The sequence below is a fragment of the Strix aluco genome, chromosome 1 (assembly GCF_031877795.1).
Source record: "Strix aluco isolate bStrAlu1 chromosome 1, bStrAlu1.hap1, whole genome shotgun sequence".
In the NCBI taxonomy this organism is placed as follows: Eukaryota; Metazoa; Chordata; class Aves; order Strigiformes; family Strigidae; genus Strix; species Strix aluco.
The window spans coordinates 142,787,703-142,815,092 of record NC_133931.1 but is presented as its reverse complement, the minus strand read 5'-3'; the positions used below and the strand labels follow the sequence as shown (position 1 = coordinate 142,815,092).

The window sequence follows — 27,390 nt, the reverse complement described above, 5'->3', positions numbered from 1 at the left end:
TCCCTGCAGCCTGTGGTGAGATGTCAGGACCACCCCCCCCCACTCCTGCTGCCCATGGACATCACTGGTGGAGCACATGCCATGGAGGACCCCACGCTGTAGCAGATGGCTGTGCCCGAAGAAGGCCATGACTCTGTGGGAAGAAGCACCTGCTGCTGTACTTTGATGCTGGGAGGATTGCAACATGCAGGAGGGATCCACGCTGGAGCAGCACAGGAAATGCTGCAGCTTGTGGGAAGGAGTCATGTCAGAGAAAGTTTGTGGAAGACTGTCTCCCATGACAGGGATCCCACGCTGAAGCAGGGGAAGAATATGAGGGGTCTTCCCTCTGCGGAGGAAGAAGTGACAGTACTGACCACACCCCCATTCCCTGCCTCCTGCACTGCTGACTGGGAGGAGATAGAGAAATAGGGAGCAGAGCTGAGCCCAGGAAGAAGGGAGGGGTAGGGGGAGGTGTTAAAGATGTGGTAATGCTTCTCACTGTCCTACTCTGTCTGTTAAGTGGTGTTGTTGTTACTGTTTGAATTAAATTAATGTTCTTTTTCTTCCCCTGACAATTCTGTCTCTTGCCCATGACTGTAATGGGTGAGTCATCCCTCCCTCACCTTATCTCGATTCCTGAGCCTTTTACTTTATTTTCTCCTTCCCATTTCTGAGGGGGAAGGGGTGAGTGAGCGACTGCATGGTGCTCAGTTGCCCTGTGGGCTCAAACCACAACAAACAACTTTATTAATGATGCAGAGGAGGCAATGGGCTTGCTGTTGTCAAATTTACACATGATCCTATACTCAGGGGTGCAGTTGATGTGCTTCAGAACTGGGCTGCTGTCCAGAGAGACCTGGGCAGGCTGGAAGAATGTGCCAGCAGGAGTTTTTTTGAAATTCCATGAGGACAAATATCCTGCCTCTGCTGGGGACTGCCTGGCTGGGTGGCAGCTCTGTTGAAAAGGTACTGGGGGATGTTAGCAGGCAGCAAGCTGAAGATGAACCAGCAGTATGCCCTGGCAGTAGAGAATGCAACAGTGTACCAGGTTGTAACAACAAGAATATAGCCAGCAGATAAAAGACAGTGATTATCCTCCACTACTTGGTGCTTATTGGATTGCATCTAGACCACATACTGTGTCCAGTTCTGGGCCCTTCCCCAAAGGGGGCAAGGAAGATGCTGACAAACTGAAGCTAGTTCAGCAGAGGGCCAACAAGATACTCAGTGGCTGGAGCACTTGTCCTGTGAAGAAAGACTGAAGGAGCTGGATTGGTTCAGCGTGGAGAAGGGACATCTTTGGGGGACCTAACAGTGCCTGGCAGTGCATATGAGGAGACTATCAAGAAGATGGATCCAGGCTCTTGACTGAGGATGAGAAGGAGGTAGGGAGGTGAGAAAAAAATGTACGTAAATTCAAACAAGAGAGGCCTTGATTGGATATAAAGAAAAACTTTCTCATGAACACAGTCATACTCTGGAAGAGGCTGCCCAGAAAGTGTGGTCTCCATCCTTGGAGATTTTCAAGATGCAACTAGATAAAGCCCTGAGCAATCTGCTCTGCACTTGTATTGAACCTGCTTTGAGCAGGAGATTGGACTGGAGACCTCCTGAGGTCCCCATCCACTTGAATTATTCTATGATTCTATGAAAATGGATCTTGAATGAAATAATGGTTATTTCTCTCCATCAGGTGTAAAAAGAGCCTTGGATGACTAACTCAGCAGTAGACCTCTATATCATAAATATCTAATGTTAGATTATGTGAATCTCAACTAGTGGGCTAGCTCTAGAACATGTAACTATAGACTTAAGTTGCTCTTAGAGCTAGAGCATCTGTGTGATAAAGGTATTGCAGGTAGACTCAGTGCATCTGTCCATCTCCTTGCCCTTCTACACCTCTGTGTAAGAGTTTCCCTGGGATTTCTGCTGATCCTGATACTGTAGCATGGGTTATGTGTGCATGTTCTCCAGAAGACCCTGTTAGCTCTTTCTGCTGCTTTCTGCGTTTCCCCAGTTATTCTCAGCATCCCAAATGCAAAGGAATTAATGATCTAATTACTCTTTACCTCCCCTTTTTATCTGGAAGAGTAGTGGATGACCTGTAAAAGGGAAGATGTATGGCCAAGGTGTGAGAATTGGTAGATGTGCATTCATGGCATGAAAGTTTAAACACTGTGGCATGACAGGTAGGGAGGAGGTTGGTTATGGTTAAGGGGGAAATTCTTAATGAGCGTCATCAGCCAGTTTCTCTTACAGAATTTTTCATCAGCATCACTCCATTGAACAGACACCAGTATGCAGCAGCTGTATCTCCCTCATCATTTTTCCCCTTCCAGTTTTCTTATTTTTTATAGGTTTCTTTCCTGGCCAGAAAATTAATGGATCTTAGTATTGACTGGCTGTAACATTCAGCAGTAATTGTCCGTCCAACAAGGAAGCGATGTCATAGAATCATAGAATCATTTAGGTTGGAAAAGACCTTTAAGATCATTGAATCCAACTGTAAACGTAATACTGCCAAATTGATCTGCTGCCTGTAGGGTCTCACGAGCTCAGCTATTAGTTTCTAAAACATTACATATGTGCCATAATGTTCACATATGTGGAAGCTGTGAACTGCATGAGTGGAATGCGCAGCAGAGTGAAATGTAAAGGATGATCTACGAGTGAGTGTAAACACACGCATGCTGATTGTGTTTTGATCGCTTATTAATTAGCTGGCAAACACGTGGGGCGAGCTCAAGCTGCAGTTGTGCCAACAGTGCAACGCTGAATTTCATTAAGAGAATTCACAATACAGGAGCAGTACACCAACGCTGTATAAAGCTTCCTGGCAAGATCTGGATGTCTGTGTCTAGCAGGGATCCATGGGTTTCTGCTTTCAGCCCTAGGGGCTCTCCTGTCATCCCTGCTTTGGAAAATTAAAGGCCTATTTGTACATTATGCATCTTAAAACAGATTTGGGTATGGGTTTGGTTGTTGGAATGTGATATATTGCACAGAAGTTGAGTTGGTTCCCACCTTGAAATGTAGGGTCTAACAAAGTGCCATTTCTGAATGAAATATGATAACTAAATCTTTTACCCATTTGAATGTGGCAAGCTTGTTCTCTCTGTTTGGTAACCTGTAACCCAGCTACTTGGTGATTTGGCCTGTTATTTCACAACAAAAATGTGAGTTCTCACTTGGGTGAGAAATCTATCTAGATGACAGGAGTTACTGCTTTGTAGTCCAGCTCATCCTCCTCGGAGCAATGTGTAATACTGGTTTGCTGTAGTGGTGAACAGTCTTTGTCTTTATTCTAAACGGAGTTGCAGGAAATCTGCCTGGGGAGACAGTCAGTGTGAAGGTAGACAGTGTATTTTTCTACTTCTTTGAATATCCCAACAGAATCCCAAGGAGAGTTCCTAGTAAGTGGTTTACAACTTGTTTCCTTCACAACCTAACTAAAAGAAAAAAAAAGCTGTGTTAGTTTAGATACAGGTATTTGCATCTGCTCACTTACAACTTAATGACTTGATTGAAACTGCAGCAAGAGATAGTACTGGACTGTGCAAATAGAAGCAAGGGGGTGTGCAAATGCTTGACACCTGAAGCAACAGTCTTGCTCCAGTGTGTTTGTAGACGTAAGCCTCCAGCTGTAGGAGTCTGGTTTTTTATGATTTCCAGATAATGAATTGAATTTAGATCATATAGTGACATCGGAAGCTTTTGACTGAGAGTGTGTCTTCAAGAGGTAAGAAGCCTCTTAATCCTCTTCAGTGCCTCCTTTGTGGAAACTGGTTATGAGTTTGATACACATTTTCCCTTGGAGGCAGCGATGCCTTCCCACTGGCATTTCTTTACCTCATAACATCCACCAGAGAAAGTGGGAGGACCTGATGAAACAGCTAAGCAGACGTATCCAGAAGATTCTCCTGTCAGTGCAGAAATCTGTCAGTTTGGCATGTGTGGTTGCATTTAAAAACCATATATCATACCAGTGCAAGGAACACAGTTTTTCTACAAATGTAAAGAAACTATCATGCAAAATAGAACACCTGGGGAGGGGACGAGCAAGGTCTTTATAATCAGTCATACAGGATAAATGTATTATTTAAACTAGAAAGGCTGAAAAACACGCTTTGTGACAACGTGAGAGGAGTTTTCTGTGTTCATAAAGAGTACAGTACTGCTTATTTACAGTTTTTCTAAATATTCTATTGCTTCATCATTTAGCTTATTTTAGCAAAGAAAGGTAAGTCTTTTTTTTCAGTTATTCTGATTCCGTTCTGTCACAGAGCTGACAAAACTTGAGTTCTTGTATATGGGAGTGATTGCTGATTATGGAGTATACAGCTAAGTTGCAGGAGAAAGTGCTGCTCAAGTAATTTTAGTAGTATGTGTTGTCTGAAAAAAAGGCTGAACGTGCTGGGAATACAAATGAGAATAGAGAGGCACTAAACCAGATGGTCAAAATGCCTCCATAAATTGATTAAATAGTTAGGAATGTATCTTTTCTTTCACACCATTCAGATATGCCAGATCATCCTTAGTCCATGTAGATCACTGTAACTGCAATGACTGATCCATATGTAGGGTTCTGACTCATGTGAATGAATGGTATAGTTAATAATACCAGTGTACCTTCAAAGCCCTTTTGAAACGTTGACATAATACATGGTCTTTAGCCCGCAAAGTGTGTGTATGCCATCAGGTAGGTGAGCAATACTGCTGAACTGAGGACTGAATTAATTTTGCCTGCCTAAAATGGAAGAGCTGTGTTTTTTGAGGACAAACTCTGGAATAACATAGTGGACTCTGAGGTTTGCTATTAGAGGGTAGGATTGCTCTTAAAAACTACTAGAGATATTAGTCTCATTCATTTCATAGAGCTGGACTGTCAGAGGAAGGTCTATGCACGTTTTTATTGATATCCTTGGAAGAATTTGTTATTAATAAATTCAAATGCCTCACTACACATCGGGTTCCTTCCATAAAGCTTACAGTTAACCCTCTGTTTTCATAGATTCTTTACATGGTACAATGGATGGAGTATTTCTCTTTGAAGATGTTGCTGTGGAAGACAGTAAAACCATGCAGGGCTATGATGCAATTGTTGTAGAGCAGTGGACTGTCCTGAAGGTATGTGTGCAGTTTTTATTTTATTTTTTTGTAAATCAAAAGACTCCAAGACTGTGAGACAGACTCTCTCACATAGTGATCTGTGCTTCAACAGTACCAGACAGGCAACTGAGGTAAAGGGGTGCAACGTAACAGTAACGCCAGTCAACCACACTCTAGGTTTGTACGATGCGCTTTTGATCTTGATAATCTCTTGGGGGGGGTAGGAAATGTGAGTGGTGGTGAGCAATGAAACTCAGGGCTATCTGTCCCAAAAATACAGATGTCTGCTAGATTAACTGTAAAGAGGTCTCCATTGGTTGTCAGGGCAACATGATCACACAAGTCACTGTAGCATGGCAGTTCTAAAGAAGGCGGTCCTTTATGTAGGTTTAGCTGCAGTAGGAATATACAGGTAACTGCATTTGCTTCTGTCTGACCTGACCTCCTTCATATGCGGAAAGAGCTGTATATTCTGGATAGGTCCCTATAAACAAACAACGTGTGTCACAGATTGGCTTTTCATTGATCCAAGTGCACACTCAGATCAGAAGAAACGCTGTTTAGATCAGATCAGTCAATACTGATCTTCCACAGTGAATTTGATACACAGATAGGTATTTGAAAAGCTGGGCTTAAAATTCTTTGTGACTTGAAGCAAAAAGATCATGGGGGAAAAGAAGATAGTGTTGCGTAACTCTTAGAAGTTTTTTCCTGTTTTATTTGATTACTCGTCTGCCAGAAATAGATGTTATGTATCTATAAAGGTAATACCTGATCTTTTCACTTGGAATATATCACAAATAGTGTAAAATCCTAAAACAGACAAGCAAGGCACACACATGCCAAAAGGGTGGATTAAGGGAAAATGGGACAGATGCTAGACTAAATGTGTAAAATTCCAGGAGACTAGGATTAAGAGTTTGGTTATTAGATAATTACTTCATAGTGTAGCAAGAAATGGCCATATAATAATGGCTAGAAACTTCTTGAAGAACAGTGTAATGCATTAATGGCAGCTTTTCTTGTGCTAATGTGCATCTGAACAAACGATTCCTATAATGTATTTAATGTTATTCCAGTTATTACAGACCTGACTGTGAGTTATTGTTCATTTTTAGGGTCAAATTGTGGTGTTACCACTCAGGAGCAAGGTTTTGGGATAATGACAGATGGTTCCATGAGTGCATTAGGTCAGTGCTGATCAAGAAGGCAAATGTTAAGAAGCATTAATGTTAACCATATGTTAAAAACTGTTAGGAAAGGAATAGAGGGTGAACCAGCAAGCATATGCTACTACATACTGCTGTAAAAGCCGTGGTTTGACAGCACCCTATTTCAGAAGGTTGTGTTAGCACTGTCATTGTTCAAAGAGCAGAGCAGTGAGGATGATCAGTGATACAGCCAGCTTCCATGTTAGGAAGACTTTACATGGTGTGTCCTTTCAGCCTGGAAAAGAGAAGGGTTGCAGAGAATGGAATAGGTGGAGGTCTCCTAAATCATGGGAGGCATGTAAATAGGGATTGACTGCCATCTCTTCCAGTATAAGAACTAAGGACTGTCAAATGGCACTAGTTGGAACCAGGTGCAAAGCAAACAAAAAGGAGATATTTCAGGGAATTCTTTATGGAGCAGGCAACAGATCTGGAGAATGCTGCGGGTTCAAGAAGTTTAGATGGGTTCAGGTGGAAGTGATGTTGGTTTTTGCTCTACCTTATCCATCTCTGTGTTCATACAAACATTTTAATTCAGATGAGGAGTGCATTTTGAGGAACCCCTGATATTCCCCACTTAATATGCCTCACCTAACATCACAGAATGGTCTCATATTGCACAAACTGGATTCCTTTCAGTAGAAACTAAACCAGACGTGCTGAGAGGAAGTACACAAAACATTTGCAGCAGGTATCCTACACGGTTGCCCTGATATATATATATGTGTGTGTGTGTGTATATATATATATATATATATAAAAAAAAAAAAAACCCTCTTCCTTAGCTGTCACTTATAGCCATGTTGGAGACAGCTTTCTGAGTTAAATGGATTCTTGGTGTGAACCAGTTTGGCTCTTAAACAACCAGTGAAAGGTTCTCTGTCTCAGTAGGATAGTGCAACAGAGTTATGCATAATGACCCTATGCACCTCTTGGTTTGCTCTGTGTGGACACAAGAAAGTTTTATCTCAAGCTACATGACAAGGACAGCATCTGGTAACAGGGATCCTGTGATGGCAGAGTGGTGACCAAAACACTAGGACATAGCAGAAGAGTATCTTCTAGCAGGGCCCCTTGAAGCATTAGAGGCCTGCTAGGTGGAGTATCATTTGCCTTCAATTCTAGCAATTCCATGCTGGAGACACAGCTGGTCACCAGATTAAGGAATCAACCTCTCAGTGCCATCTGGTATGTCACGAGAGCTGTACGGCTGCACACCGTGTCTGTGTGAGGGCTAATGTGGAGAGTGTCTTGTTCCATAAGATATAAGACATAAGATTCGGTATGTGCAGTTTCAGAAAATGACATATACACAGCTTGTCGATATGATCAGATTGTTCTCTGCTGTAATTTAAAATTTGGATGCTGGGTGTTCTCTGCAGTTTTGCTCTTATGAGATCAAGTGCCCCTCTTTTGGGGACATTATGAACGTGTTACCCAACCAGCCAAAAGTGGAAGAATACGGAGAAGAAAAAGCCTGTTGTAGGAAGGAGATTGAGGCATTGGGGAACTCTTGCAAAGGTCTTACTTATTTAGAGGAAGAGCAGAACTGACCGCCTCTGTTTTCTTCTCCTGACATTTAAATAACTGCCTGGATATTTCATGCCTCCTGCTTTCTGAGACATAATAGGCATAGGTAGGTAAAGTCATCGAATGAAAGAAAGACTAGAAGCCTGTGGATCTGTAGGCACTTGCCCAGTGTTGTACCCAGAAGACCAAGTCGCCTCTCTGTTATACCCCATCGGAATTCACCTTTATTTACCGTAAATGTGGAATAATGCAGTGGCAGAGGAAGGGAGGTAAAACGGGGGATGTAGAGGGAAGGAGACGGAGTTCAGTAGTGATAGATGATGTCCGAAAGCCAGTAAAGGCTTTGTTTCTGTTATAAGTACTTCAAAGTATAATTATCACAGAGATAATTATGGAGTAGTGGAATGACTCATTAATGTAGACTTTCTTATTTTTTTGGTATAGCTTCAGTTCTGATCTAGATTAACCTTTTCCATTTGTCGTTTTTGTTTGTACCAAGGCAGTGGAAGAAGCCCTGATGGGTAGCATGAGATAAATGTGTATAATGGATCCTGATTTTAAATTTGTATCAGATTTGATTATCTGGGTAAGCCATGGACTTGTTCGGATGTGGTCTGAACTGAATGTAAATTTATTGTGCTGTATCCCAATTAAGAAGAAGAAACAAACAAAAGAATCTCAGCCACAACAAAAGAAAGCTGTTTTAAAAAGGAAAACATGTAGCATGTATTGATGCCCTTAGTAATAAAAAGAGAACCTTTCTAAATGAAAAGGTAAAGTTTTGCTGTTTAACCATAAAGGCAAAAGAGAGGGGTTGGCACACCTCTTAGCAGAGAAAGTGCTGCGTTTTTAATTGCTAAGGCTAATAGAGAAAACAAGCTGAACAGTGTGATGCACTTGGTATGTGTGTAAAATGTCAGTTTGTAGAGGATGTAAAGCTCGCAGCTGTCACAGTATGTGGTCCCGCCAAGCAGCAGACAGGATGTAATAGCTCTGAGTAATTTAACTCTTTCTTCTCAAAGTAGAGCTGTGGCATCCCCTGCAAATGACCACAGGACTTCTAATGACAAAATGCTGCTCTCTTCCTTATCACTTTAACTCTAAAAATGTCAGGGCATGTTAGTTCCACTGCAGCCTCTGAGATATAGCCCTAAAACTTGTTTGATGCTTTTAATTCTGCTTGTGTAGGCAAATGTGGATAGACAGTTCTGATTAATCAGAGCCTGCATGATTCCCTCTCTCCAACTCTAATCTGTCACCTTTTCTTCCCCATTACCCAAGACAAAATAGCTAATACTGTCTTTAAAATTGAGTGCTGTAACATTTATTTTAGATTTCTGCATCGTTCTGCTTCTGAAGCCTTGTTCATTTTGAAAATACTGTCCTTAATTTATAGGTATATGCTCATTGAAAATCTTCAGCTGGTGATTCATCACTTCTTTATTTTCTGCTATACCATATCTTTGGTGTACTGACATGAAATAAAATCTCAACTACATCATGGTGTTGCCATTCCCTGACAGAATTGAATGGGGTCAGTGTCTGCTGTAGGACATGATAAACCTTTTAAAGTGTGACATATCAAAAGATTTTTAAAATTATCTCTGCTGAGCCTAAGTTGCAAGTTGCATTAATGTAAGCCTTGAAACAAATTCTCTGGAAATGAGGATTTGATTTGTCTGTAAATCTGATTTAGGTCATATGTCAGTTAAGCTATGTTCTGCTGTCTCTGGCCATTGGGGAAAGGCATGACGAGGTCAGCAAAGGAGCTGATGACGATGGGCATGAAAAGCAGTTGTGTGCATGACCCTCTTTATCACCCAAAGGACATATATGTTGCCTGGGCATAATATTTCAGCATTTTGCCCCTTGTTGCTTTTTAAGAAAAGCTGAACAAAAACCTTCAGGAGCCTGTTACCTTGAAAAGGTTTTTATAATTCTTGTTTCTTTCTTTTATAAAAGATACAAAAGCAGCATATATACATACATATTTGTCTGCTGAACTCTATACAGGATTAAAATCCACAGGCTAATCTTTCTTTGGTTTTGTTGATAAATTTAATAATAAAATCTAACAATAGGAACTTGTAACTTTCCTGATACTTTTTTGTGGCACTGGCAGTATTGAATGTCTAACAATGTGAACACTTCTTCCAGGTGAGTAAAGGGTACTTGAAGTAAACAGGCAGAAAAGCACAGGATTTAAAACAGTATGAATAAAATGTTCACTTCCTGTCTGTCACAGTTTGCTTAAGTTTGTGACAAGATCTGCTCGCCCGTAAAATCTTTCAGGAAAAAGTGAGCATACCAGATCTAAACTTTCCACTTAAGAACAAGCTGTGAAAAAGTATTTCAGTCCTCTTTTACACTTTCTAAAAAACCACACAGGGCACAAGTCACGTTTCTTTTTCCCAGCAGGTCACCTTTGGGCAGGCAGTAGTGCCCTGGCTAATGCACCTCTTTGAGCCTATGCTGCTGCCAGGCAGGTTTGGGAGGGGCCTGAGCATTTTGAGGGATGAGAAGCAGGTGCTGGGACCCTGTAAATCGCATACACAGCCTGCACGTAAGTGAAGGGCAATGCCAACGTTTGCTCTCCTGCTGCCTGAACCGGTGGCAGTAGAGGGTCTGTGCTTCAGCTGCATTTCTCTCATGGAAATAGATTATTAGTTCCATAATGGTGGGAGTGGTGCACAAAGCCATTTTGCAAACGCCAAGTTTTGTTTTGAGAATAAATTATAACCAAAGGAAATTATGTTGGGGAAGCTGCATGGAGATGATTAAGCTGTGTGTGATAAGGCCCCCTGGAGTATACAAGTTCTCAGGTAGTGTTTTTCTATGTGGGTTTTTTTCCCCAGAACAGTTGACGACCAAACAGTAAGATCAATGCTCACCTTAAGGTACAGTGTGCAACTGTTGCAGGAATTGTGAAACTAAAAATGCCAGAGTTATTTAAGAAAATGTACTGATGGATCACATATTTCTTGTGCTCCGTGGCCAATTACGTGGCATTGTCCTATCATGTGTGCGTTGCCTGTGCAATGGTAAGTTTGACACATTTCATAAGATGCTTCCGTGCTTCCTTTGTGGAGAACTCTCCATGTCAACACGTTCACCTTGTGGAGCTTTTGCTACGTATCATGTGCTTCTATAAATGCAACATTGTGTTGCTGTGCAAATGTGCTTGTGTGTTACAGGTGCAGGCAATATCAGGAGCACTCAGATGTTTTGATTAGTTTATACATATGCTAGAAAGGAGAATTGCATCCGCAGAAGTGATGGAGAGAAGTGGGCTTTGTGGGCACAGGAGGGGTTTTTGGTTGTTTTTTTTTATTTTACCCTAGATGTGGAGACAGAGGTGAATGCTACTCAGCAGCCTGTGTGTGTATTGAAATGGTGACTGGATACATCTGAATCGCAGAACTGTCTTAACAGGATGCTACCCCGTACAGTATTACAGACTTACAGTCTCAAAAATATTTCACAGTGCATGAATTCACATATATTAAGTAATCATAAATAACTCTAAATTACATATGCCCAGAATCATGAGCAAAAAGCCTGTCTGTGGATTTATTACTTTTTGTTCTATTAACTTTCCACTAAGGTCTCAATTTGGCACCCACTCTATGTTGGTCAGTGACCTATCTGCTGCCAAAAGCCACTGGTGGTTTCTAAGGGTGCAGGAGCTGTCCCACACTCCTGTGCTTTACAGCTAATGGGTGTGTGGCGAGCGTCCGCTAGCAAGGTGCTGTGGTGTATTACACATGGAAATTTGGGAGCACCTCAATACTAGAGGAGCATAGTCCAACTTTTATTGCTGAAACACTTGTGAAACTTCTCTTTTGCTTCCAATAAATGTTTTTAATGGATCGATAATGTTATATTGTTAGCAGAAATTACCTTTTGGGTGAAGTCTGAAAAGGAAAAAGGCAAATAATTCACAAATTTAGAGCTTGGATTTAGTCTCCTTGTTGTCTGTTACTGCAAACATAAAACGTTTGCAGCACGCTTTTACCAGGTTATTCTCACACAGCCCGTGTATTCAATTTCTCTCATTTTATTCGTCTTTTCCACTGAGGCGCAAGTCCTGTCTTCACCACTTCCTCTTCCTCCCTTCAGTGCCTTAGCAGAAAGCTCTGGCTTTGGCAGTGGTGGGTACTGGTAACCAGCCCCGGCTGGGGGTGCATGTTGCCTCCCTTGTGGGCTCTCCCCTTTATTTTTTTCATAAGGAACCGGGTTTGAACACACTGCCCGTTTTCCTCACCAAACAGTAGGTTACACTTTAAAAGCAACTCATGTTTTTTATTTCCCATCCTCTTTGCCATCTGTCTGTAGATCTTAGTATGCAGTCTGTTAGGATTTGCTGATAAAGGTTTTATTAAGATGTATTTAATGTGATTTTCAATCTTCCACTCTTTAATCCATGTTGGAAAAAAATATTAAATAGTGACAATCCATAGCTGCCTTGTGTAACTAAATCACATTCACTTAACCCAGGAAAGAATGATTTCTAAAGAACTTCTGTCTCACAAGAGCTTAGTAGTTGTCTTGTTTATTATCTTGCTGTGGTTAAAATTGCGGCAGTAGGGGGGAAAAAGAAAAGAAAAATTGTTAACGCAGTTGTTTGTGTGGCTTGCCCTAGATATTATTGTTACAATTTTTTTATTTTTTTTTTTCTAATGAGCAGAAGCAACTGTGAAAGAAGAAAATGTTGAAAACAGTACAACTATAAATAAAATTAATTCTTTTCATGTGATGCAAGTCAGGGGAAAAACCTAGCTCAATATGCTCTGGCTTCTTGACACTCAAGGTGTGATCAGAGATTACTTATCATCCACAGGAGAGTGGGAAGCAAGTTAATTAAAATTTTCCACCCTTTCACTGAATGAAATGTCTCCCAGTTTGAGACGCATTATTTGAACACTTTTTTTTCAGTAGAGCTCTGGCATGTACTTTCTACTTCTGCTGGTGTTCAAATCCAATATTTGCTGGCTAGAAAGAGCATTGCAATTTCATCTTATGGAACTGTATGTTTGAAATTTTATTTCCATTGTATCAAATAATAATAGATAAAATAATTTTAATTATTGTATTAAATATAAAACGAATGCAGGATGACTCTTTTCCTCTGCACCCATCCCTCAGTGTATTGTTTGTTTAGAATAATTTTTGCTTTGGAAAGCATTTAATATGACACCAATTAAAGGTCTGTATAACCGTGACTCCTACTGGCACACAAATTCCAGTCTTGGGATAGGATTACAACCAATGATTCAGGAGGGGGAGGGAGAGGGAGAAGTCATTTCTTGTGGTCTTAAAGAAAGCTTCAATTACCTGTATTTGCAAGTTATGAGCTTAAAGCCCATATGAATTACACCTGTTTATTCAGGAGTGACTTCTTTCTCTTGTCTATCATCTTCAAACACAGCCAATTATTAGGAGTAGTTTATTCCCCTGGGGACCTGGGGAGAAGGTGCGGTGTCTGCCTCCAGCAAAGCGTCGTGCAGAGGCGGAGAGAGCTTGTTAAAGAGCATGTGGAGCTCGGAGGAGGTGTGCACCTCTGCATAATGTATACGCTTCCTTCCTCCAAACAGCCTAGCACACAGATTGTGGTGTCGGGTACCAGCACATACGAAAAGTAAGAGGTCACCTTTTTGTAACAGTTGTACAGCACTCTTTCAACAGAGTTTTTTACATTTCCAGATTCTTTATAAAAATTTTCTTTAAGCCCAACTGACTTTAATTTAACCTTAAATTTATTTTCCGATAACTTTACACTTTTGAATGTGTTTACCTGCGCGTTTCCTTTCTGCACCACTGGGATTGTGAAATACAACATCATCTGCTGCAGATGAATGCTTAATCCTGACAAGTCAGACAGGTCCAAAGCCAGCCTTGTCTCGCCACTCAGAGCCTGCAGGGACAGTGGGCTGTGGCAGGAGTGACGGCGCGTCCCTGAAACAATTTGGCTTCTGCAGCAGCCAAATGAGCTCTGCGTGGTATTGATGTCCTTCCTCATTGCTGTAATCACCCTCTGATTTTTGACGTTTGTTGCACATTCTGATGCAAGAAGGTTCTCCTTGCTAATCGCCAACCTTAGGCAATGAATTCAAAACAGAAATCCTCTTTGGAACATAAGATGTGGCTTGGGGCACAAACAAGTCCTCTGTGCCTGTCTTTCCTGACCTGCTAGTCTTCTGCCCTCTAAATGAGTAAGCTCCTTCTGTTTTTTCTTCTGCAAAACACTGTTTGATGGAGGGAATGTTTTGGTCAGATCATTTTATGTGTTCTTCCAGGCACCTCGTGGTGGGCTTGCGATGGTGGATGCTCTGATCTTATTCTTAATGCTCATGTTGCATAGTTTTGTCTTTATTTTTGGAAGGTGTTGTTGACCAGTCTCATAAATCTCAGTATGTTACTGTGTTTTCTTGAAACGTTAGCTCTTAAAGGCGTCTAGATATGCCATAATTTTTGCATTACCTTTGGACACTCTATTTTAAAAACTGGAAAGAGGGCAGAAATATCCATCTTATGGAGGGAAATGGGAGTCTGAGGAGACTCTGAATCTACCACAATCACAGCTGTGGGATAAGTCCTGCTCACTTCAGAGGACGTGAGTCAAAGGCTGCGCCTTATTGCTCCCTTCTTGCAGGGCATCTCTTTCCTCTCCTGGAGTTAGCAATTCTGTTTTGTACACGGTGATATTGTAAAGTAGCAGTATCTCTGCAAGCCCCTGAAAGCCTCTGTACAGAAATCAGAAGTAATGTTAGTAGAGTGTTCTTTTGCGTGCACTTTCTGGAGTAGCTTTTTAAAACATTCTCCTTTTTAAACAGGAATGATACAGCTTCTTCAGCTATTTGTAGTCATGATCAGGTTTTTAATAGGTATAGTCAGGCAGTCATTCAGTTATAAAGATATCAAGTGACCTAAATTGCATTCCTTAGAAGAAAGGAATAGCTGAGATTGGAATTCACTAAAATACCTTGAAATAAGTACAGCAGGATTTGGATTAGTTTTGATCAAATGACTATTTCATTACTGCGGAATAAATGGATTTTTTGGAGCTGCAAAACTATTGTGCCTTACCCAGTGTTAAGAATTGGCAGTTAAAACTCCTTGCGTGCACATGAAACAGTGTAAGTGCCTGAGCTTTCTGGCAAATACAATTGTTATTCCAATGGAATATAGTTATATTTGTAGAGAGTAGTAGTTACCATTTGCCTGCTTTGTGTTTTTTAAAATTAAAAGCTAGTAAATATGCTCTAGCATCTATTTGTTAAATTACTGGAAGTCTTGGCAATTAGACACCTCACTGGAGCAATCTTTGTTGAAACCACCAGTGGTTCTTTCTGTGTGAATTACAGAGTCTGCCATTTAGTAGAAAGAGAATTTGCAAGGCTCGGCTGGGTAGATCTGTGCTGGAGCCAGACTTCTGCACTGAAAGGCAATGCTTTGGTCTCGCCCACAGATTTCCTGATTCAGAATAACAAGGAAGCGATGCGTATTTGGGGGTGATAAAAGGAATAGATCTGTACTTACATGTTATTTTTGTTGTTGTTGTTGGCTGTTTTGCTCTTGATCCGTCATGGCAAAGTAACTAGACTGATTTCAGTACAGATTTTCAAGGATTTACACTAGCATAGACAAACACAGATTCTGGGCAAAGCAATGTTGTCTTTTTTTAACTACTGAAATATCTTTTTGCTTAGGGGGAGATAATTGATAAAATACAGTGAATTTGTCCTGTTCAGAGCTGGAATCATCTAAAGATAGATGGATGACTCAGGCAGTGTAAAAACAAGATCACAGATGTTTACCATTTTAAACAAGCTCAGTTTACCAGTTTGCGATGTACAGGTCCTGTGTGTCATGTTTTCGAACGTTTTCCTTCCTGCCTAGCTGAACATACAACCCACTTCAGTACAAAACCCCTTTCTCCCTCCCAGAAAATCTACACGCATATTTTTTTCTTGTAGTTTGGTTGGGTTTTTTGTGTGTCAAACTGAATGTCACAATCCAAGTGGTGCCACTAACTGTTGATTGTTCTTTCCTAGGGAGTTGAAGTGCAGACAGATTACGTTCCGCTGCTGAATTCCCTTGCTGTGTACGGCTGGCAGCTGACGTGCGTGCTTCCTACTCCAATTGTGAAGACAAACAGGTAGGGAGAGGGTGGGTGCTGCCTTTCGGCCAGGGAAGTTGCTGTATGAGCACCACAGTCTGTACAAGCAATTCTCTGTGCAGTTAGCGTGGATTTCCTTGCACACACGCAGTGGCTGCCCTTGCAAACCCCGCTGCAGCTGTTCTCTGGGTTTTCCGAGCATCACAAGCCGCATGTGGCAGGAAGCGCATGTCTGGTGGGCAAAATACTGTGAGGTGGCAGTACGGTTTCTGCATGAATTTTCTGGATATTGTCTGCCTCTCTGTAAACTCCTTGACTGTAAAATTCCTGCTCTGGATCTTCCAGTATCTCCTCTTAGAGCAAAGACAAAACATGTGATAATGTTTGGAGTGAGATGTTGCCTATCTGAAGAAAAGTAATTTTATTCTTAATCGTTATCTGTCTAATGCTGCTGATACACACAGTCTAGCTGAGCTTAGAACCGGGTGACATTGGTGTGTATCATCACTCTAGTAGCCTTGTTTGCATATATAATCATTCTGTGGTCTACTTTGCTATTGTTAATATTCTGAGTTTTTAAATATAAATGCAAATCACTTAAAAATATTCTTAATAACTGTGGTGAAAAAAAATCATCCAGCTTGTTAATCATGAAGATGGTGCTTTCTGAATTTTCACTGGTCAGGAATATATTTATATATATATACACACACCAATAAAATCGGCTATGATTTTTTATCTTAAAAAAGTAAAAATATGCCCAGTTCTTTATGAGATGTAGATGAAGACTACTCCTACACATAAAAACCTAAAAAGTAAAGGCCATCTGTGCTGAGGGAAAAACGATATTTAAGCTTTTCTTATATGTTTAAATATAGGCATGAATAGAAAATCACAATTATGATTTATAAGCCTTGTCTCTTAAAGGTATATATGGTTTTCTTCTAGCTTTCCTTATCCCATTTATAACTTCACTAACACAGGTCAGGTTGACAGTGCAGAAGGGTACACGCAGTCTAACTGCTGGTGGCATGTGATTGTGCCTCCTACCATGCTGCAGACCTGTAGGGACCACCCAGCCCCGTTCCAGATCCGTGCCCGGGAGGGAGGGGGCTCTCCGGTGTCGCTGCGACACAGGCACTGGGGCGCTTGGGTTTCTTGCTTTTTTGTTCCAAACAGTTTATTCTGTATTTACACACTAATGCTAAAACATTCAGCAAAAGTATGTCACAGGCTGACAGCCTCTGTCAGGCAGAAGAGTTGCTCTTTTTTCCCCCCAAAATACCAGGCTGCTCAAAGACACTGGAGGCAGGCAGTGTTTAGGTCCTTCTTCATTTTGTTCTTCTTTGACCTGCAGAAGTAGATTACTGAGATGGATTTTTGCTTTGAATGATGCTGGATGTGAATTTAATTCGTTCTCAGGAGTGTGCGTTTGTTTCTTTTCAGGGAGGGGAATTTATCTACAAAGCAAATTGTATTTCTTCAGAGACCTTCTTTGCCCCAGAAAGCAAAGAAAAAAGAATCTAAGGTAAATAACCTTGAGTTCTGGTTTGTTTGTTTTTTGGTAGTGGTATTTTAATATTGTAATTGATTTCCCGTAGAAGTAAAAATGGCCTATTCAATGTTTCTGTAATACGGTAGCAAGACACAAGGAATTGAACCATTCAAATGAAGGAAACAAAAAATGCTCAAATGATGTGAAAACTCTTATATTTCATTCTCTGTTGAACTCAGGCAGCAGAAGAAAACGTAGATTTCCCTTTAGATAAACCGGGTGTATTCTCTCACCTATTGCCAGTCTTTTCGGTTTAAATTGCTTTCTCTTTCTTGCTCTGTGTTTTGGTAGAGCCTAACACAACATAGACCTGATCTTGGCTGGTGTTTCTATCTATTGTGTGAAAGTTAAGTGATTCTGCTAGAATTTAACCAAAAAAAGCCTCCCAAATCCAGCTAAATTATCCGAGAAGGTAGCTGACAGCTAATGATGTATCTGTGTGGATACACATATGTGTTTGTATTTCCATTTTTAAATGTGTTGCTGTGGGAATCCCTGCCCAAACCTGTCACACTCTACAGCTGGGAGGGAAATACAAGGACTGGAAACTGGGAAAGTGCTGACCTTCCTATAATACTCGAATTTGCCTTGCCCTTTCAGTATGCAGAGGAATCAGAAAGGCCAGGTAAAGTATGGAAAAGATCTCTGAAACCATGTGATGAAAAGTTTGCTAATTAATACAGGCTCATTTTTATTTAGCTCTGTGCACTTACGTGAGTGCTGGGCAGCCAAACATCACCTGAGACCGCACGAGGCCCTGCAGAAGCTGAGCTAGAGTAGGAGATTGGAAACGCTAAGCAGAGCTGAGCACTAGGAGCATTCTACCCAACATTTTAGATAATTACAGATAGTATTCATCTATAAAGCCCTCACTGTTTTGAAGCCTGGTTCTGTTAAAGTCATCTTTTAGATACAGTGGAGACCAGGAGAGAGTTTGAACTGACTGAAGTAGGAGAGGACTGCTGGGAACACAGCTGTGATTTAGGATTTACCCTCTCATTAGTGAAGCTGGAGCCCAGAGTATTCTGTGAATGTCATAAAGCTCATCTTTCTAGTTTTTTCTCTTTGTTTTCAGGTGATTAAAGGGATTCTTGGGATGAGGGTTGGAGTGCCTGTATTTGGTCATTCTTTTCCTACCGCTGTGTGTGGTTTTAAAGGAAGGGGTGGGAACCTATAAGTGATTGTCTTCAAATAGAGAAATTAGTATGATACTGATTTCTTGTATTATAGTAACAAATGCATACCGTCCAGATAACTCAAAACTTTGTTAAAATTTTTTCATTCAGAGATATAAAAACTTATTTAAAACGTCTGGTTCACAAAACAAAGGATTTACTCATTGGCAGTGTTAAAGATATAGACATATTTGAGGGCAAAAATCACTACAGCACATTTTCATACCAGAGGTCAAGGAGAAATGGGGTACATTGATTATAGTTATATAAAGAAATGTAAGACTGGTTCAACACCTGTAAGTGGTTGTTGTAAGTCACATCAGAGATGCCAAACCCAGAATTTGCTTCAGTTGCTGAATATTCTGCACGTATAATGTCACAGGCTCTCAGGGTTTTTTTAACTTGTGATACGGCATGTCTAAAATCTTTATAGATAACCCCTCGGAGAAGGGAAATAAGCTGATAAGATTAAAAGGACATTGCAGTGTTGGAAACTGATTCATCCTATCTATGCACACCAACCAAAGGCTGTTTAGTTTAGCCAGAGGAGCAGAAAAGGAAACATGCAAGTAGTGGTACAATTTGCTTTTCGGTAAGACAGAAGTACTCTTATTAGCTCAATATTCAGTCAGAGATGAGGTAACCGTGTTCATTCACTTCATACAAAAGCGATGCTTATTTCAGCAGAAACTAGCTGTATGTATTTCTGTGAAATACAGTATAAATACCTGACTAGGTATACATATGTTTGCACGTACATACAGAGTCTCCTACAGTTTGATCTTTATCCCATTTAGGGCCCTGATCTTACCTTCCATCAAAGCTTTGCTTTATAGGGGAGCTTTGAGTGCCCAGCACTTCTGCAAATTAAAGAGGAAAATATTCAAGTGTCTCTGAATTTTAAACAGTTGAGCTCTAGAACTGAGATGTTATCTTTCCTCTTTCTCTAAACTGTAATGATATTTAAGTGAAAGATAGCTTCCTCTAAGTAAGACCAAGAAGAATCTTGTGAAAGCAAGTTTCTTTTTTTTTCCCCTTTTCGTTTTACATTAAGGTCTGTCTAGCAGAAGGAAAGAGCATTGGTCCATCTTTGAAATCTAATAAACTTAACAGGTTTTGAATGGCCTTTTGATTAAGGAATAAATATCTGGATCAAACATTTACGAACACGAGTCCTTCTTTTGACCAACTTTGGCGCAGACCTGGTTCCACTGGCATAATGGCTTTTGGACTACAGCTGAATTTCCTGAATGTCCTGATGAGATTATTTACGCCATCCAAACATCAGCCCCTAACCCATCCCTGTGTTCCCATCAGCATGAGCACTGCTGACGAAATGTTTGTGCACATTCACATGTACTTAGCAAACGTGTAGGGTGGCTCTGCAGTGGCATGGAACATGGTCTGGCTTTCCTTGGAAGGTCCATTTATTTCAGAGTATTGTACTGTTTGGGTATAGTCTTGAGTGTGGTGTTAGTTCTGCTGCTCACCTGGTGAAAAACATTGGAATAATGCCATAGGATTGCTTCCTCTGTCTGCACTTGTGCAGCTTTGCATAGTCTTGCTTTGCGCAGAGTGCAGGTTGGGTGCCAGGGTGCTGCAGGCCTCAACAGTGACACAGCGTGTGGAGAGGAACCCACTAGGCATTTGAAACAGCAGAAGCAGAATACATCAGTCTCTTTTCTCCGGGTAAATATGTGTTGGCACAAATGATCTTAAGCCGTCTGTTTTAGTCATGCAGGTTTCTTTAATCTTAGGTTGTTTTGGTTAAACTAGTCTTTGAATTAAATAAATAATAAAAACATTTCTACTCAGGAAAGTAAATGTCCATGTGAGATTCTCTTTAACATTTGGATCTCTTCCTTGTAGTTTCACTGGAGGTTCTCCAAAGAAGACATGCACAACAAACAAATGAAGAAATCCACAAAGGCTAAATTAAGTACTAGGGAGAAGCAAATGGCAGAGGAGAAGCAGGAATTTGAAGTCACAGAGAACACAAGAAACTTAGAAGCACAAATCTCAACATCAGCCAAGCCTGATCCAGAACAGCAGCTGGGTGATGTCATAGACTTGGGAGATGAGGTAGCTGGGACCAATGACAGAGGTACCCATCACGATGGGGCGTCAGAAGAAACATGTCCTGCCAGTTACGATACTGATGACAATGATGTGCAGGTTTGCCTCAGCCAGAGTACATCTGGCTGCTGTGCGGATCAGGTAACAGAGGGGGGAGACTGTGCTCCAGTATCGGACGGCTGCAACGGCAGCGATGGGGCAGGGCTGGACATGGACTGCTCCTGTGAGTAAGACCTACGTTTGAAGAATCCTGTGAGTTGCTGATACTTTGCCAAGACAAAAGAACAGATTCTGCTAATCACCATTGCTATCTCCATTGCTCAATTCAGCATTTCTTTGGCATTGTACTTACTTTGCTCTTTAGCACACCGATATCTTGATGTTTTCAGTAACTACAGGGCCTGGGCTTTTTAACCCACAGAAATTAATTGCAAAATTCCATCCTGTTTACAGAGTGGGAAATGCCCTACGCTATCTCCTAGAGCTACACTTTAAAAAGTAGGAACAGAAAACATACTTGGGTTTTTCTAGGTTTGTATCTAGGTCAGGGCAAACATTCCACTTGGTCAGATTTTACTCTATAATACTTTCTTGTCCACGTATCTTTGCTGGAGAAGTTATTGTGCCATATGTTATTTTGTCATTAAGCTTGTAGTGTCATGAAAATGGTATTTGGGCTTAAACAGGCTGAAATTGGAAAGCTTAGGTAAGATGTCTGATATCTGTATTTATCTCAAATAGCATACTTATTGATGATTCTCTCTTCTGAATTTTATTAACTCTTGCAGATTTTTAAGCAATAAGCAAATCACATACCTATTTTAGGCACACTGGGTAAACAAACCCCCTGGTAAATTTTTGTGAGGCAGATGATTCCAATCTAAAATGCGGTTTCCTATTTGCTCACCTTTAATGTTCTCTTTGCCAGTCAACAGTTCATCAATAGTTGGGGGGGTTTCAGAAGATAGAAAAACAGGAAACAAAGCAGGTAAAACATGCTTCTGTCAGTGGCTATCTTCACAAAAATTGGAATTAGATTGTTACCTCCTGACCCTTCCAGGTGATTTTGCATTACTTCCTCACTGTTAGGTGTTGTGAGAAAGAACTGAAATTGTAGACAAATAGCAGGGGTCACTGGCCACCAAATGTCACTAAATAACCTTACAAAATGCAAATGCTTTAATAGAGGGGCCTTTTTATACAAATAACCATATTTTGGGACTGATACCTAATGGGATTCTGTAAAATTACCAACATTTTTATGTTTGGACTTACATTTAAAATATTTACAAGTGAATGTACATGTGTAATATAGTTTCTGTGCCAATGTTCTCCAAGTACTTCAGTATCCTTAAAAATGTAGGAAGTAGTTGTTTCCCTCTTCTTAACCACCTTCATCCCTGTTTAGAAGTGGTCAAATAATCTGTTAAGAAGGTGGGAAATACATTCTAAATTCCCCTGCTTTTAGTTTTTTAAAGCAAGAGCTCTGTAAGTGATTTGCTGTTTTTTCCCTTGACTGATTTGTGCCTGATAATTTTCCTTAGTCTTCAAATCAAAATGCTGTACAAAGAACTATGTTGTGTATCAAATGTACACCTAGAGTGGTTCAAAAGCATTTTCCACACCTAAAAATTACACAGTTGGCAGGACATTTCAGAGAAGGGAAAAATCATACCACTGTGAATATTCATCTAATTGGGACAGCGGCACTCAAGTTTAAACCATTTGACTTCACACACACAAAGCACGGTGATAGTTTTTTCATTGATTAAAGAGTTTTTTATTTTGAATTCAGTGGTTTAAGTAGAGGACTATAAGTAACTTCAATTTCTGGTGGTATTTTTCAATTATTTCATTCTGTTTCTTGAGATTAGACTGGAGTTCCAATAGCCTCAAAAATAGGTTGTTTCAGTTGTTCTACTTAAATACAAGGTCTCTGTTCTGTACAGTTTTAAGTACCTGTTTGCATATTTTATTAGCATAAGATCCTTCTACTGATGGTTTCTATTTCAAGGACTAGCTTTGTATTAATCTTGTTTAAAAATTCACTATATTTAATGAACATTCTACTAGTAGAAAGTGTTGCAGTAGGAAGAACTCTCCAAATATTTCTGAACAGAAAGCATTTATTGGATTGCAATTTTGACCTTGTTTATCTGGATCTCAGCTTCTTACAAAACTAAAGGGAAATAAAGGTCATGTGGAGATTTCTTATTTGTGGTACTTGCACAACTGACGATAATTTGTCCCCAAAAGGAGAAACTTGGTGTATCTAAGTGGTGATGAGGGGAAGCTCCTTAGTACTGAATTAGCAGTAGTTACCAGTGCTAGAGAACTGGCTACTTGGTTTTTCGTCACTGGTGTGACAGAGCATGTAAAGGTCTGTGAGGAAGTTGCACTTCTTTAAGTGAAAGCTTGATTTAAAACTTTGTTCCTGTAATGCCAGCTTGTTCCTGCATTACAGTTCCTGTAATGCAGCTTAGAGTTGGGAGGATTCGAAGAGAACTTTAATGTTTTTTCAGTTTAAAAAGGGCAAACGGGTTTGGTTTTGTACCCACATAGTTCCAACTTGTGACTTTGAATTACTCTGAGTTAGTTCAGCTGTCTGGAGTTGTGCATGTGCTTTCACTGTGCCCCGTCTCAAGTAAGCTGAGAGAGAGCTTAAATCTCCTTGTAGACGGATGATACAGATGTGTTGAGGGCTGGGGAGGGTGGGCGTGGGGTACAGCAGCTGTTACGTGCATTTTATCACAGCTGCCTTTGCCATTTGGGGCTTGAAAAAGCAAGACCACCGGAGCAGCCAAGGAAGTGAAAGCAAGCGGTCATCACCTTAGTTGAAGCCTGAATGGAGAAGAGAAAGAGCTAGGCCAGAGCTTAATTCCTGAATCTGAAAGCCTGACCAATGTGGAGAAATACGCCAGCAGTGGAGACACCGTGTGTGGGAGAGGCTGAAATAGGAGTTTGGCTGCAGAGGTACAGCCTCAATCTTCCACTCGTGGGGGGAGGGCAGGCTCCATACCAACTTCTCACCCAGAGAAGCCACAGATACTCTGAGCCAGCAGCTCCATAGCAGGGTTTGTCATCCCCAGCAGAAGGTGGAGAGGGAAGCCAGGCCCTTTCCTTTCCCACAGAGAGCCACCATTTTAAGCCCAACCTGTTCTTTCCCCCAAACTAGGCCGAATCTCCCAGTAAGGACACAAACTAATCTTACCATTCCTCTCTTGTAAGGGAAGGAGACACCAGAGAGTATTGCCGGCATAACTGGGGAAGCAGCTGATGGGTTGTGCTACCACGTGTCACTGATGCTGGGGCTGGTGACAGTGAAGCACAACAGCACGCACAAGTGGCACTTCGGTGTATTTGGACATAAATTTATTAGAGCAACAAAACTCACGTGTGTAGACCGGTCCCAAGAGTTACCTGTCTTTGAGGAAGGAGCACGCGGGCTGCTCTGTGGGGAGAAGTTAAGCATGCTGGTGTTTAGAGCAAGTGGTCATCTAAACAAGACAACAATTGTTAAATGGGATGAGTTCAAAAGAGAAAATCCAGCTTAGACAAGTGAAGAAATGTCAAAGGCTGAATGAAGATGGCAAAGGGCAGCTGAATTAAATGAAAGATGGAAAAGGGGGTTTATATTGAAACAAACAGTGGGGGGCTGGGGTAGAGGGGTAGAACTAACATGGGTAGGAAGTCCAAAGTGTTGAAGCATCATAATGAAAATAGTTTAGAGGGGGTTAAATGAACAAACGATTTGACTGACACTTCATCTTGTGTAATTTCTTTGATTATTGGATTAGTGCACTTGAAAACAGTATGATTGAAATAGCCCAAAGTAGCTTTAACATAGGCATGGAAATGAAGCTAAGTACAAAACAATATACTTTTTTTTTCCTAATTTGGCTCCTCTGTCAGCCTCAGTTTCTGAGGTGAGCAGGGGAAGGGCTCTGCATTTGGATACCCTGCTTTTTCTTTGTAGTTGTCATCACTCCATACATTTGCCTCAGGGAGCCAATTATAGGGCAGAAATAAAGCACGATCAGCTTTTTACCCAGGAATTTCATCCTCCCAAAACCAAAGAGTATAAGAAGAGCAGATACTAATTTCTTGCCGATAAATGCTTCTCAAAAGTATGAGGAATGCTGGCTAACAATATCAACACACCTACGAATTAAGAGTTGTGGATGCAATTCATGTATCTCCAGGGCTGTTAGTGGAGATGTGCTTCTGGCTTTAAAAGGCAATCCTTGCCAGAGCCTCCACCAGCAGAAAGGTGCCTGTGGTGCTGAATGTGGCAGGTGACTCTAATCAGTACCTTACCTATATGCTGAAGGGGGAAAAAGGCTTTCAATTTAAGTGCTTTCTGTTATTCACTTTAAAAGCACCCTACAAACTCAAATGATGTAATGGTTACTGAATAGCCACTTTTTTTCCCAGTTAATTAATGCAAATCCTATAGGAATACTTCATATTCATTGTACCAGATGAGCACACAGCAAACTGGTAAAAGAAATGTCACAGGAAGAAGAAAAAGATTCCGTCTAAGATGACTGTAACACCAGGTAACTCACAAACCATCTCACTAAGTTCAAATATAAATGTATAGATAGACACATATCTATCTCACTCCTTGTATTTTGTTACAAAAAAATGTATCAGTCTACTTTTCCTCCTTAAGTTGCTCCTTAGCTGATGACACAAAGGTAAGAGGAATAAATATTTTCTAAGATTACATGTTATGATTCGACAATGTGATGAGAATATTTCTCCATCTCAGTAGCTGCTGGACAGCAGCGGTTGCTCTCTGTTCCCGCCAGTGTAGGCTAATATCACATTTATTTAATTATTTGTAGAGCATATGTTTATATAGGTTAATTTTCCTGTTGTTTTTTTTTTTTCTCTCTTCAATTATGGTGGAGTCTTTAAGGTGAAACTGATGTTTCACTACAAGACCACTAAAGTCTAGAAAGATTTCCAAAGATTCTTAAAGTCAAGAGGAAAAGGCTATGGAGCAAGGGGATGTTAACAACTTTCCCAGCTTCTTGGCTCAGAAATGGCATTTATCGCTATGACTTGCATTACAGAATGAAGGTGTTCTGTGCCCTTTGGCAGGATAACTGCTCAAGGTAAGAGAGAACTTCCTGTTAACAGTAACTGAGGTTACTGGTCTTTGGGGGTGGGGAGGTATGAAATTTGTCTTCTCCTCTATCTTTTGATGCAGAGTGTGTGTGTGTTTAATACGCCTCCTCAGGCGGGTGAGCCCGTACAATTAGATGTGTCCTTGCCCCATAGCGCTCAATCTGAGTATAACAGGGGATGACAGAAAGAGGTTAGAGGGAAAAGAGGATGATTACAGAAGGAAAGGGTTTTGAAATGCCTTTTGTTAAATGGACGTTTTGGTGCAAGTCTGAGGAGTGGTTTGTGAAAGAGATGTCATTTGGGCTGAAAAAAGCCTGTGCATTAAGGGAAAAAAGGGTAAACCAGTTTATAATCCACTTAATGATTTAAAAGTTGTAAAAACCCCAACATTTAAAGGCTTCTCAGAATCTTTTTATCATTACACTGGTAAAACATGCAGGAGCCTAGCGCATGGTTTTTATTTCAGGGCACCAGTACCTCCCAATAGCAATGTATTGCATGTTTCAGCGCAAAAAAAGGTCCAGCTTCCTTCAAGCATCAAGCTCCAACCTGTCAGTTCTGATCTGTGAACACAAAACCCCCTTGGTTTTATTTTTTGTGACAAGCATGCTGTCCTATTTACATTCCAGAGTGAACAAACAAGGACCATTCCTTGGAATAGGGGTACTCAGAAAGAATCTTCCTCTCGTTTGAGTAGGAGGGAATTTGGCGAGACATCCCCCCGGCTCTGCAGTGACTGCTGCAGAGGCAAGTCAGCTCAACTTGCGTGTAGAGCATGTGGTGTAGAACTGCAGACCTAAGTGGATGAGGCTGCAGGCACCAGAAGATGAAAACTTACAGGCAAACCCTCCTCGTGGTACTGTCCCCAAAAGGCAACTCTGTAAGGTCCAGCACTCAAGAGTCACCTCCTCCTGATTGAAAGTAGAGCCTGTTGCCTCACGTTCTGTTTGGTCTGAGCTGCAGCAAGTATGGATTTTTTCTTTGACACTCAGAAAGCGCTACGATTATTTCAGTTGTTCACTCAACTGCTGCAACAATTACAGTAGTATTCTTGTGCAAGGGCTTGGAGTTTCCCAGTTAGGCTTTCTCACTGGTTTTTCAAGATGAGGTGAATGTGGATGTGGCAGTAGGTATCCTACAAGCTGAAAAACATATCAGATACTGATAAAAAGAGGTTAAGACCAGAGGCTAAACTCAGCATACTGAAGCTGAAATGATTTATTGGGAGAGAACTGCAGCTGGGCTGGAGGCTGTTTTAGCCAAGCATGGGGAAGTTATGCTTGAAAAATAAAGTGCTTCACACCAAGAGCGCTGTTGCAGGCTGGAAACTGGGTGGTAGGATCTTCGCATCCTCTGTTTAAGGCAGAGCACAGGGAGGCTGAGGGCAAGAAACTTGCTGCATTACTTATTTGACTCGTCTGAAACATTTAACTCAAGGAAAAGAGCCACTAACAAAGAGGAGGCTTCATCTTTTAACACTTTTAATAATTCAATAAT

General features: G+C 40.9%; 1 protein-coding gene across 2 annotated transcripts in view; it reads left to right on the top strand.

Moving 5' to 3' along the window:
- The window catches only part of RFTN1 (raftlin, lipid raft linker 1), a 102,095-nt gene extending 79,125 nt beyond the window's left edge, over window positions 1–22,970 (top strand). For both annotated transcript variants that reach the window (XM_074838496.1, XM_074838487.1), the window contains exons 7-10: window positions 4,994–5,109; window positions 15,887–15,990; window positions 17,398–17,479; window positions 20,551–22,970. In XM_074838496.1, the coding sequence (XP_074694597.1) occupies window positions 4,994–5,109; window positions 15,887–15,990; window positions 17,398–17,479; window positions 20,551–20,988 (740 nt within the window). In that variant the 3' untranslated portion in view covers window positions 20,989–22,970. The remainder of the gene's footprint in view (window positions 1–4,993; window positions 5,110–15,886; window positions 15,991–17,397; window positions 17,480–20,550) is intronic.
- Window positions 22,971–27,390: the final 4,420 nt, after the last annotated feature.